Source organism: Carassius auratus, chromosome 50, assembly GCF_003368295.1.
Source record: "Carassius auratus strain Wakin chromosome 50, ASM336829v1, whole genome shotgun sequence".
Taxonomy (NCBI): domain Eukaryota; kingdom Metazoa; phylum Chordata; class Actinopteri; order Cypriniformes; family Cyprinidae; genus Carassius; species Carassius auratus.
In genome coordinates this window covers 12901977-12914489 of record NC_039292.1, presented here as the reverse complement: position 1 = coordinate 12914489, position 12513 = coordinate 12901977, and the positions used below count along the sequence as shown (strand labels likewise).

At 33.8% G+C, this 12513-nt stretch overlaps 1 protein-coding gene across 1 annotated transcript; it reads left to right on the top strand.

The window, feature by feature from the left end:
- Positions 1-1357: 1357 nt before the first annotated feature.
- On the top strand, positions 1358-9783 carry LOC113067062 (beta-hexosaminidase subunit alpha-like). Its single transcript, XM_026239282.1, has 14 exons — positions 1358-1719; positions 3835-3942; positions 4185-4250; positions 4351-4397; positions 4498-4608; positions 5099-5200; positions 5352-5484; positions 5563-5743; positions 6129-6215; positions 6964-7036; positions 7901-8075; positions 9093-9183; positions 9280-9387; positions 9560-9783. Exons 1-14 carry the CDS (start codon positions 1473-1475, stop codon positions 9621-9623), a joined length of 1593 nt encoding a protein of 530 aa, XP_026095067.1. The 5' UTR covers positions 1358-1472; the 3' UTR covers positions 9624-9783.
- Positions 9784-12513: the final 2730 nt, after the last annotated feature.

Genomic DNA, 12513 nt, shown 5'->3' with positions numbered 1-12513 from the left:
AGTAGGTGCTGTTTGACAATATGTTTTTAAGATTTCTGAACCCGAGATTCAACTATTTTCCGCAATTCTCCAGCTGTGATCCTTGGAGAGTCTTTAGCCACTCAAACTCTCCTTCTTAATGTGCATTAGGACGATATAGACACACGTCCTCTTCCAGGCTGATTAATTTTCAACATTTTCTGATCCAATAAAAGTATACATTTTTGTTATTTTTTTTTTTTTATAAAAGATCAAAAGGATTAACAATGCAGATGAATTTTCACAGCCTTCTTTGATAAATGTGTATTTTTAGCCACGACTGTATGCTACATTAAATCAGATGATGTCTTGGTTCTTTAAATGATGTTATTAGATGCACTTTCCTTTAAAATGCTGTTAAATTTTTTATGTATATTCATGAAGTCAAAATACAGAAAAATACAAAAAAATAAATAAATACAAAAAAAAAAAAACAATGAAGGAGTAAATGATTCATATTAAAATCCATTTACTCGTTGATTGTTTTTTGCCTTTTTTTATTTTTATTTTTTGAAAGGACCAAATCACTGATTGTTTCCGTAAATTTCCCAATATTGCTGAAAAGTTGGTTAAGTTTAGGAGTTTGTTTTACTGTATTTTAACGCCCTCTAGAGGTTTTTTCTGACTCTCAAATTTAGTTTACTCTATAATTGTTCAATTTATAAAATACTTGATTTTTTGTATAAATCACAAACAATAGACAAATAAACAATAGACAAATAACAATGTAATAAAAAGATTGTGGCAGCAATATAATGTAATGTACTGTAATATAGGCTAATATAACATAATAACTTAACAAAACATAACAAAAAATAATATAATATAATATCATATCATATAATATAACATAATATACTGGCCATTTGCACTAGTGTGCTTTATTATAATAAAGAACAAAAGACAAGAATCTGTGATAAACAAGACATTTTATTTGCAGCAACGGATCCAATATATATATATATATATATATATATATATATATATATATATATATATATATATATAAAGCATGTTAACACACACATAGCATATGAAGAAAACAATAAACATTAACAAATTAACAAAAATACCAATAACATAAAATAACAAAGAGTAAACTAAGAACGAATGGATCAATAAATAAACCGACTAAATAAATTTGTGAAACAATAGTTTTCACAATTCTTTCTCGATAATATTCGCAATTGACTGCACTTAATACTTTCACACTAATTGTATGGATTTTTATCTTCATGATCTATAATCTTTTTAATCTACCTTCCTTTATATTAGCCTACATATGCAAACCATCCCGGAAGTAGAGCACGTGACTCAAGCGGAGCCAATGCCCTCTCTCCTCGGCTCCTCTGTCATATGACTCGCGGTTTGACAGCTTCAGCGCTTCTCCACGGTGTAGCGCGAGCAGACCCGCAGTCCGACAGCTCTGTGTCCAGTGTCCAGTGTCCAGTAGCATGGCTCACCCCCGCACACACTCTTGTCTGCTGTTAGTTGTCGTCAGTGTGTGTGTGCAGCGGGTGGACGGAGTCTGGCCGCTCCCGCAGCAGCTCGTTCAGTCCTCGGACAGAGACCCTCTGAGTCCGCTGTTGTTCTCCTTCACCTACGGGACGGACTCGGCCGCGCAGACCGGCTGCTCCGTCCTGGACGCCGCTTTCAACAGATACTTCTCCATCATATTCCCCGACTCCACCACAGCATCAGGTCTGAGAATTAATCACACAGATTTACTTCCGTGTAATTACAACTTTACTTTAACATATAAACAAGTCGGTAACATAAAACATGTTTAAAAAGTATTTAAAAAGATCAAATGATAATGTATTTAAAAATATATATTTTATTAATAAATGCAGTTTGTTAAAAACATCATCCCAGTCAGTGATATCATTACAATTGAGCTGTTCCAGTACAATGATGATTTAAAAGTGAGGACAAGCCAAAAAATATATATATATATCCGCTTTCCTTTTTACCTTATTTATTATTAGTTTCATTTATTTAGTTTGTAATATATATATATATTACAATTTTTTAAGAGGAAATAATGATAAGAAAATAGATATGTGCACAAACTCGTTTTTTCAGTTCCTTTGGCTCTTTGTACAGAACCCTCAAGGGCACATGAAAATGGGGAACAAAATGAGGAAAGAAAAAAAAATGACAAACTTTGCGTTCACTCAAAAACCTTTTGTGACGGAAATGAGGTGGGGAAAAAATGTGTTTTTGAGAGAAACCCAAAGTTCGATTGCTGAAGTTTCACATTCTCTCACTAGACATTTGCGTTAAATTATTGTGCTTGAACTGGATACAATATAAATTAATACATTTTCATAATTCCAAATGTATGTATATAATGTCAAAAGAAATAAAGAAATATTTTTTAGAGCATTTTTAACATAAATAAGCACCAATTAAGCTGCAATACCAAAGACGAACACAGGAGACGCCAAAAGACCACTTAACCTGCTGTCTTAAAGGGATACTCCACCCCAAAATGAACATTTTGTCATTAATCACTTACCCTCAAGTCGTTACAAACCCATTAAAGCTTTATTCGTCTTCTGAACACAATTTAAGATATTTTGGATGAAAACCGGGAAGCTTGTGACTATCCAATAGTGGCAAATAAGTTACACTGTCAAAGTCAAGAATAGTGGAGCGAGGAGAATACTTTTTGTACGCAAAGAAAACAAAGTTAATGAATTTATTCAACAATTCGTCTTCTCTGTTTCTCTCTGCACCACTGTAGCACCATTTTGGAGGATCAAGCAGCATACGCTCTTCTGTGTCAGAAGCTTAATCTAAATCTGATTCTATCTGTAAAGTATTGTGTTGCCCCGAGAATCTTTGTGTTCTCTCACTCGACATTTGCGTTCTCTTGCTGGAAGTTTGGTTCTATCGCTTTAGTATTGCATTTCCCCGAGAAAGTTCGTGTTTTCTTGCTAGACGTTTGCGTTGTGCCTGTAAAGTATTGCATTTCCCCCGGAAAAACTTTACTTTTTCTCGCAAAACATTTGCATTATTTCACTAACGAATGGTGTTGTCACAAGAAACTTTGCACTCTATCACTGACGTTTTGCTTTCTCTCGCTAAACATTTGTGTTCTAACGCTAAAGTATTGCGTCCCCCCGAGAAATGCTAATGTTTAGCAAGAGAACAGAATGATTCTCGTGGGAGCACAACACTTTGGCTAGAGAACACAATGCTTCCCAGGGGAATTCAATACTTTAGCGATAGGTGATCAAAAACGCTTTAAAAAAAGTGATTAAATTCTATGGCCAATTTTAGCTTCTTAAAACTAAAAAATGACTCTCTCGCTCTTTCTCTCTCTCTCTCTCTCTCTCTCTCTCTCTCTCTCTCTCTCTATATATATATATATATATATATATATATATTTAAATAATCTATTTCTCTGCCATGAGAACAATACAACAGAAAAAGGTAATAAAACTTGGGAAATACGGTAAAAGAAAATGGAAAATGTTAATTAAAGTATATCAATATTTTCAAAAGACAGTCAAGGAATTAAAATGCTTCCTCGGAAACACGCATTCGTAACTTTAAAATGTCAACAGCAAAAACAAAGCAATTCAAGCGCAGACAAGAAAGCTGAGTTTAAGTAATTGCAATAAACACGTAATTAGTGCAACAAGCTAACACACACAAAAAAAATTAACGACAATAATAAAAATGTGCTTCAACTTCAAATACACCCGTACAAACAAAATCAAAACCTCCCAGTCGGGCGAAAAACAAACAATTTTCCACTATAAAACAATGCGTACTGATATGAGTATTGTATGTTTATTCGAACAGGAAATGTGCTTCGGTCCATGTGGGCGGAGCCTCAACCCTTTGTCGTGTCGGTTAGCGTCAAAACCAGCGGATGTGACGGCTACCCTGACGAAGACTCAGACGAGAGCTGTGAGTATCTCCTGATCGTGTGATCTTAAGACCTAACTGACCTTTGACCTTTTAAATGCTCCAGTCAAATTAGACAAGAAGTCCACTAAATTATAAAGGGTAGTCATATCTGTTCCACAGTGCCTTTTGAGTCCTGTCAGTTATAATTAATGAATATGTTTGTGCCATTTTTGGATATATATTTTGATATCTGTTATGCTAAGACATACTAACGACATTGTACTCTTGTTGTGTTGTTGCAGATACGCTGAGTGTGTCAGAGGGCCAGGCTGTGCTGAGATCAGTGACTGTGTGGGGCGCTCTGAGAGGTGTGGATTTATGCTACTCGTCTCTTTTATTCTGTGCTTGAATTAAAAGCACTAACACTAACAGTTGTGTCTTTTTCAACATATAAAACCTGAAAATCAGGTCTGGAGTCCTTCAGTCAGCTTGTGTACCAGGACGATTATGGCTCTGTAAGTATTGTGCGACAGGATTTAGGCATTGTAATACATTGCTATAGTGCAGCTTTATGCTAATATACTGTATGTTCATCTGCTTAATCTTTCCATACAGTATTTTATCAACAAGACGGAGATCGTAGACTTCCCACGTTTTGCATTCAGGGGACTTTTACTGGACACTTCAAGGCATTATTTACCCCTTCATGCTATTTTGAAGACCCTGGTGTGTATTTACTGTTTATTATAAATGATAAAATAAAAAGTTATAATTTTTTTTATGATTAATTATGCACTACAATTCAAAGGTCAAGTCTCTTTTGCTCACCAAGGCTGCATTTATGTGATCAGAAATGATTTTACCATTTAAAATAATACTTTTCTACAAACCTGATTCAAAAGAAGTTGGGACACTGTACAAATTGTGAATAAAGACAGAATGCAATGATGTGGAAGTTTCAAATGTCTATATTTTATTCAGAATACAACATAGAAGACATATCAAATGTTTAAACTGAGAAAATTGATCATTTTAAGGGAAAAATAAGTTGACGGTATATTTCATGGCACCAACACATATCAAAACTTTTGATAAATTGATTGCATCCTTGCTGAATAAAAGCATTCATTTCTTAAAAAAAAAACAAAAACAAATGACTCTAAACTTCTAACCAGTATCGTGAAATAAAATATATAATATTTGTATTTTTTCTAAGGATGCTATGGCCTACAGTAAATTGAACGTCTTTCACTGGCATATCGTGGATGATCCTTCTTTCCCGTATCAGAGCCGCACTTTTCCTGACCTCAGCAAGAAGGTACAGATGCTGTCAAATCAGCTCCAAAACGGCAAAAAAAATAAAAAATTTCAGACACACTCCTCATTTTTACCACTATTCTTCAGAACTGCTTAAAATAAACTTGTATGCATTTGACCAGCAACATAACTGCTCTGTATTTTCCTTGTAGGGATCTTTCCATCCGTTCACTCACATCTACACACAGTCAGATGTGATGAGGGTGATAGAACATGCCAGAATGAGAGGCATTCGAGTCGTTCCTGAGTTTGACTCTCCTGGACACACTCAGTCATGGGGGAAAGGTACACACACACACGTCTACTGGAAAAACATGAAATCAGAGATTATAAATACTAATGTCATTTGTTCTCTTTTCTCAGGACAGCCAGGCCTCTTGACTCCCTGTTACAAGGGGGGTGTGCCCTCTGGTTCATTCGGACCTGTCGATCCGACGGTAGACACCACTTATAAGTTCATGGAAAGCCTCTTGAAAGAGGTGAAGTTTGTCTTTCCTGACACTTACGTCCATTTAGGAGGAGATGAGGTCAGTTTTGCCTGCTGGTAAGCGTTTTTGTCACATGAGTCAAGTCACTTTTATTTATATAGCGCTTTAAACAAAATGCATTGCGTCAAAGCACTGAACAACATTCATTAGGAAAACAGTGCGTCAGTAATGCAATAATAATTGAATTCAGTGATGTCATCTCAGTTCAGTTTAAATAGTGTCTGTGCGTTTATTTGCAATCAAGTCAGCGATATCGCTGTAGATGAAGTGACCCCAACTAAGCAAGCCAGAGGCGACAGCGGCAAGGAACCGAAACTCCATCGGTGACAGAATGATGTTGTTTCGGGTGCCTCATTGAAGCTTAACTGCACAAACCAAAGGAAAAAAAATGGTGGATTTTTTTTCCTTCAGAGACTTTAGCAGTGTGATCCTCTCAAACAGGCAGTCGAATCCCAATGTGCGGAAGTTTATGGAAAAGATGGGCTTTGGAAAGGATTTTACCAAACTGGAATCATTCTATATGGAGAGGTGAGTGGAAATGTGTTTAATGTTCAAACGTTTGGGGTTCTGTAAGATTTTATCATGTTTTTAAGATCTCTTATGTTCATGAAGACTGCATTTATTTGATAAATATATATATTTTTTAAAATAGGAATAACGTCAAATGTTTTTACAATTTAAAATAGCTGTTTTCTGTTGTAATATATCGTAAAATTAAATTTATTCTTGGGTTGCAAAGCTGAATTTTCAGCATCATCCTTCAGAAATCATTCTAATATTATGATTTGCTGCTCAAGAAACATTTATTGTTATGATTAATGTTGGAAACAGTTGTGCTGCTTCATATTTTTGAGGAAACTGCCTTTTTTTTTTTTTTTGCAGGAGTTTAGCATTTATTTGAAATGTCTTTTAAAGTCACTTTTGAAACACTTAATGAATGAAATTATTAATTAAAAAAGCAATTATTTAGCAAAAATAAATAGCAATTATTTTTTTCATTTTTTTTTATGAATTAGTATTTAACTATTCAACTGTTTAATTTTATTAGGTTCAATCCAGGATTCTAAAATGTATTTGGTTGAAACCATGACATAACTATACAAAAATCACAATATAATTATTTAATCAAGTTCTGTTTTAATATGTTTAGTACATATTTTTGTCTCATGACAGTTGGTGAATAGAAGAATACATATTTACAAATTTACTGCACAAACACCAATAGCACATTTGTGAGCACAGTGTCCATGTTTATGTCTCTCTCTATGTTCTTCAGTGTAATGAACATGACCGCCGCTCTCAACAGGACCAGCATAGTTTGGCAGGACGTGTTTGACTACCACGAGCGAGTGAGTGCTAACGGTCCGCTCTACGCTTGCATTTTGAAAAGATGTATGTGTGATTGTAACAGGAACGAGACGCTTCTCTTCTAGGCCAGATCTAAGTACGTGGTGGAGGTTTGGAAGCAGGGCTGTTACTGTCACCTGTGTGAGGGTTAAAGGTCATCCTGATAACTCCATTCTATCTCGACCTGCCGATACCAACACACAGCTGAGCCTGTTATTACATCGTGCGGCCCTTAGGCTTTAGGGGTCAGAGCATGAGCATCTAGTAAAATACTAGAGATTGCAGTGCTGTGTCTCAGTGTAGTGCTGATTTTTCTCAGATGTTCATTCTGTTTGGTGTGAAAATGTGTGTTCTGCTATGAGAATTAATCATAAGCATGAATTTATCAGTGTTTTATATATATATATGCAGGGATATTATAGTTTATTAAAACTAAAGCCATACAAAAAGATATGACTTGAACATTAACTTTAAATAAATGGAAAAGCAAAAAAAAACATCTCTCATGTACTTTATCTTTATGTACTAAAATAACTAAAACAAAAATCAAAAAGTTGCACTTTCTCACCAGAAGATGGCGATCAAGGGTCGAGGTTTGATAGTGGGACACAAATAGCTTCCCCAGCCTGTCAGAAGAAATAATAACATTTATCAAAATCATTTTTGTTGTGTGTCAGAACCATGGCATAGTGATTAACCCATTGCGCTCTGGTGCTCTTTTGGGCTTTTTGAGTTTGAATCTAGCTTGCAACGTTTAAAAAAATCCCGTTTCCACCTTATTTTCTGTCCTCCCTCCACAGGACGCTGCGTGAAAGCCTCAGAGTATTGCATTTGTGCAGATTAATGAATGTTTCCTGGTGCTTCAGATTCCACAGGACACGGTCCTGGAGATCTGGAAGGGTGCACATTACCAGGCTGAACTGAGCAGGATGACCAAGGCCGGGCACAGGGTCCTGCTCTCGGCCCCCTGGTACATCAACCACATCAGCTACGGCCAGGACTGGCGTAACTCCTACGCAGTGCAGCCCCAGAATTTCTCCGGTGTGTGGAGCAGCATGTTAGGCTGCGGTGCAATCTCAAATGTCTGATACAAAATATACAAGATGGGTGATTGAGGAGAACCTGAAGGTGTTTCCTGGTTCAGGAGTTCTAGGACGTTTAATTTAGTGAATTCAGTAACGTCTGTTAGCTCTAATGAATGATTATTCTGCTATTATCTTATAATTTTAAGTTTTGTTTGCTGTTTTTGTGTGTAGTGCAGTGCTGGTGTGTTTTCCGTGAATATCTGCGGCGTTTGATTAAATCTGTGCATTCTTCTGTGATTTAGGGAAAGACATTTTTACGAATTCATTTTAAATGTTTCTGTTTAGCTTTAAATTATTTTAAGTATTTTAGCCTAAACTTTTTATTTCAGTTAGTTGCCAAGGCAGTATTTTGAATTTTAGTTTTTTAAGTTTTAAATTTAAATTAAATCTGTTGTAATTGGTTACATTTGTGCATTTTGTGTAATATTTAGAAACAGAACATAGTTTGTTCTTATTATAATTATTATTATTTAATGTATTTATTCATTTTAAATATTTCTTACATAGCTTTAATTTATTTTATTTCAGTTTTAGTTTAAGCTTTTTTAGACCCTCATCTTAAATTTAGTATATTTTCAGTTAGCTGCCAAGGCAGTTTTTCTCATTTTAATTTTTAATATCGTTGTACTTAATTTTAACAAATTTTTTACTTACATTATATGAGTTTTATTTTGTTTATTTGGTGCATTTTTCCCTATGATTTAGGGATGGGAGGGCAGAAAAATATTTGTATTTATCCATTTCAAATATTTTTATATAATATTATTATTATTATCATTATTATTATTATTATTTTATTTTTTGCAGCTTAAACTTGTTTTATTTCAGTTTTATTTAAATGCCTTTTTATAAATGCCAGGGCAACATTTCTACTTTTCAATTATGTTTCTTTGGTTATAGTTTTAAGTTTAATACTTAAGTTGTATGTGTTGTATTTGGTAATTATTATTATTATTATTATTTTCTGATTTAGGGACTGAAGAGCAGAAGAAGTTGGTGATTGGTGGAGAGGTGGCCATGTGGGGTGAATATGTGGACGCCACCAATCTGACCCCTCGCCTCTGGTATGAATAAAATACACACACAAGACTAGAATTCATATTGTTATTCTTATTATTCATGCAAAACCTTCCCTCTTTGTGATGGTTGTGTTTGTGAAGGCCGAGAGCCTGTGCCGCAGCGGAGAGGTTGTGGAGCAATGAAGAAAAAACCCTGAACGCAGATCTGGCCTTCCCTCGCCTGGAAGAGTTTCGCTGTGAACTACTAAGGTATCGGAAATATATTTGGAATCATTCTTCATCGATTTCTGCTTCGTTTCAGTGGCACAATGCACATTCAAAATGAAATATTTAGTATTATTAAAACATACACATGCTTTATTGCTCATATATATTGTATGAGAATACGATTCCAAGTATGTATATGTTTGTGTTGCTGCAGGCGGGGTGTTCAAGCGGAGCCGCTGTTTGTTGGTCATTGTAAACATGAGTATGATGGCCTGTAAGTCCTCTCAAGAGCCATGTGTTTATGCACTGCGATATTGCTTTGGAATTTGCATAATACGCTCTATATATATTGTTTTTATTTCAAACAGTTTTTAATGATCATCTAAACTGACTTTTACGAATGTGAAATGTATTAATAAAAATCTATTCAAGAATCTATTCAATGAAGTTAATCTTCTTTTTTAATAACATGATTATATTTAGCCCTGAATACGATGCCCCTGAAAAGTTTTTGCACACTAAAGTTGCACTTAAAACTACTGTATATAAAAAAAGAAAATCAAGTCATTATCGTAGTGGCAGATGTAAAATGCACATCTCAGTCAGTTAATTCATCATTTCATTGACAAAGTTTAGGTTTGCTCCTGATTTCCCGCATTCGGAGAGTGTGAGGTAAATGGCTGATGTAAAGTAGCTACACATTTAATGAAATCGTCTGGCACTACGACAGCAATCCCGTCTCACAGCAGCACAGCAGAAGATCCTATTAACTCTGATGGGCTTTATACACACGATACAGAAGGACGGAGAGAGAACGTGTGAACGTCCAAAACTAGCTGCTGGTATTATTAGTGTAGCTGCAGAAAGCAAGTTCAGTCAATGTTCTTTTATAATTTTTTATATAGCATTTATAATATTATACTTCATTTTACATTTTAGTAAGATTTTTATGTTAATGTTTAATTTTAATTTATTTTATCTACCTTTATTTCACTTTTTAATTAATTATTTTAGTACTTAAATGCAAACATTTTGTTTTAGTTAGTTCATCCATTTTTTTTAGTTAACAAAAACTTTTTAAAATATTTTTAGTTTAGTTAACAATACCAGCACTGCCTGGAGATGTTTGTTTGTTTGTTTGTTTATTTTAATTCATTTTATTATAGTGAGTTTTAGGGTCTAAACCTGTTCTCACTTATAAAAAAATAAATAAATAAATTATGCATTTTATTAGAATTTTTTTTAATAATAAATGTTTTCCCTCTATCTGTATATATATATTACATATAATTATAAATGCATGCATATACATATTTTATAAATTATATATAAATATATATTCTAAATGTTTTATTTCCTTCTCTAAAATTATTTAATATCTAAATTATATTATATTGTATTTAAATATTAATTTTGGTAAATAAGATATTTAAATATTCAAAATTAAAATTAAAATATTTTTAAAAATAAAATAAAAATGAGAAAATATTGTATCAGACAAAAATTTATCATACTAAATATTTACTATTTGTATTTTGTATAAAGACATGTAAATGTTTATTTCAGCTGCCGTTATTACTGTGAGTTCATTTTTTGTTTTCTCACTTAATAGGAGCTTGATCCTTTTTTTGGCGATTCAGCAGCAAATTGCACGCGATGAATAAGCCTCTCGATCCCTTGCTCAGCACTAACATGGTCTTTTAACTTAAGTCCTCCTAATGTTTAAGTTACTTGCCAAAATGAGCTTACATGCCTTTGATATTTACTTAGACAATTGATTTTCTCATTGACTGGATTATGCTGCCGCTGGCAGATGGCAGGGATTGGCTAATCCCAGAAGGCAGCGCTGCCGCCCTGTTCCCACCTGCCCTTCTCTGCCCCCCTGACCCTACAGGACCAGACTGACCTCTGCTTGACCTTTACTTTTTTATGAATGTGAACGTGTGAGACGATGATAACCTGGAATGACCGGGAACCATTTGAAGACTAGGGTAAAAATGTTTTATATGTATATATATATATATATATATATATATATGTGTGTGTGTGTGTGTGTGTGTGTGTGTGTATACTTTTTTATTTGTTGCTTTTTTGTTCAGTTCGGTTTTATTTTGTTTGTTTAATGTTTCTCTTTTTATCTTTTTTTGTTTGTTTTTGCCTTTGTTTATTTTTTGTTTTGTTTTGTTGAAAGTTTTTTTTTTTGTTCTTTTGTTTTTTGTTCAAGTACTGTGTTTATATGCTAGAAGTGCGTCATATTATGCCTATATATATATATATATGTATATATATATATATATATATATATATATATATATATATATATATATATATATATATATATATATATATATATATTGCACACATTAAAGTGATGATAAAATATCATCCTACAGAGTTTGTTATTTAGCTTTAATTAATTTGTTTTTACTTCAGTTTAATGAAAAACCTACCAATATCAACACTGCCTGAGACCTTTTTTAAGATGATTTGTAAATTAATGAATTATGGGAATTAAGTTTTTTATTAAACTTGTTCCCACTCATTACATATAAATAGATTCTAAATATATTAATATTACATATTATTGTGTGTGTGCGTGTGTGTTTTGTAAGACCTGGACATGTTTTTATAAGGTTCACTCATTAATTACAGTTTTTTATATATTTCTCAAATATAGAAGTGATGATAAAATATCATCCTAACATACTGTCAGTAAGAGGCTATTATGCTGACATGTAAAGTGCACAGTCGAAGAGATTTCCCGTCAAATCGTCCTCTCTTGGCAAGCAACTTGCAGTTTCTCTGTCAGTTACTGAATATTCGGAAATCTAGTTTATTAATCTTGTTAGTTAATCAGTGGTCAAACGAGGCGTGTTGTTTTGTGCTCCGTAGCCCACTCATTACAGCTGAACGTGAACGCGGGCAGCATATGGCGCTTCTGTCCATCAATGTGTTTAATCCCAAACACAAAGATTAATCTCGATGAGTCATAGGTTTATAAATCGCTGGCTTCCGTCCACCGTGACACACATTAGAGCCTCTTCTGAATATGGTAAAGGGCCCTAATTAGATTTTGGAGCTTATTTGTTATTTATTTCATGATTAGAGCCTATTATTAGCAGCTGTATGCCATAAGCTGTATTGTAAGAAGGACAGATGCATTGCTTC

Coding starts and splice junctions, on each gene's coding strand:
- LOC113067062 (XM_026239282.1), top strand. CDS start 1,473: ATGGCTCACCCCCGCACACACTCTTGTCTGCTGTTAGTTGTCGTCAGT. Junction 1,720..3,834: donor CGACTCCACCACAGCATCAG/GTCTGAGAATTA, acceptor TTATTCGAACAG/GAAATGTGCTTCGGTCCATG. Junction 4,398..4,497: donor ACCAGGACGATTATGGCTCT/GTAAGTATTGTG, acceptor CTTTCCATACAG/TATTTTATCAACAAGACGGA.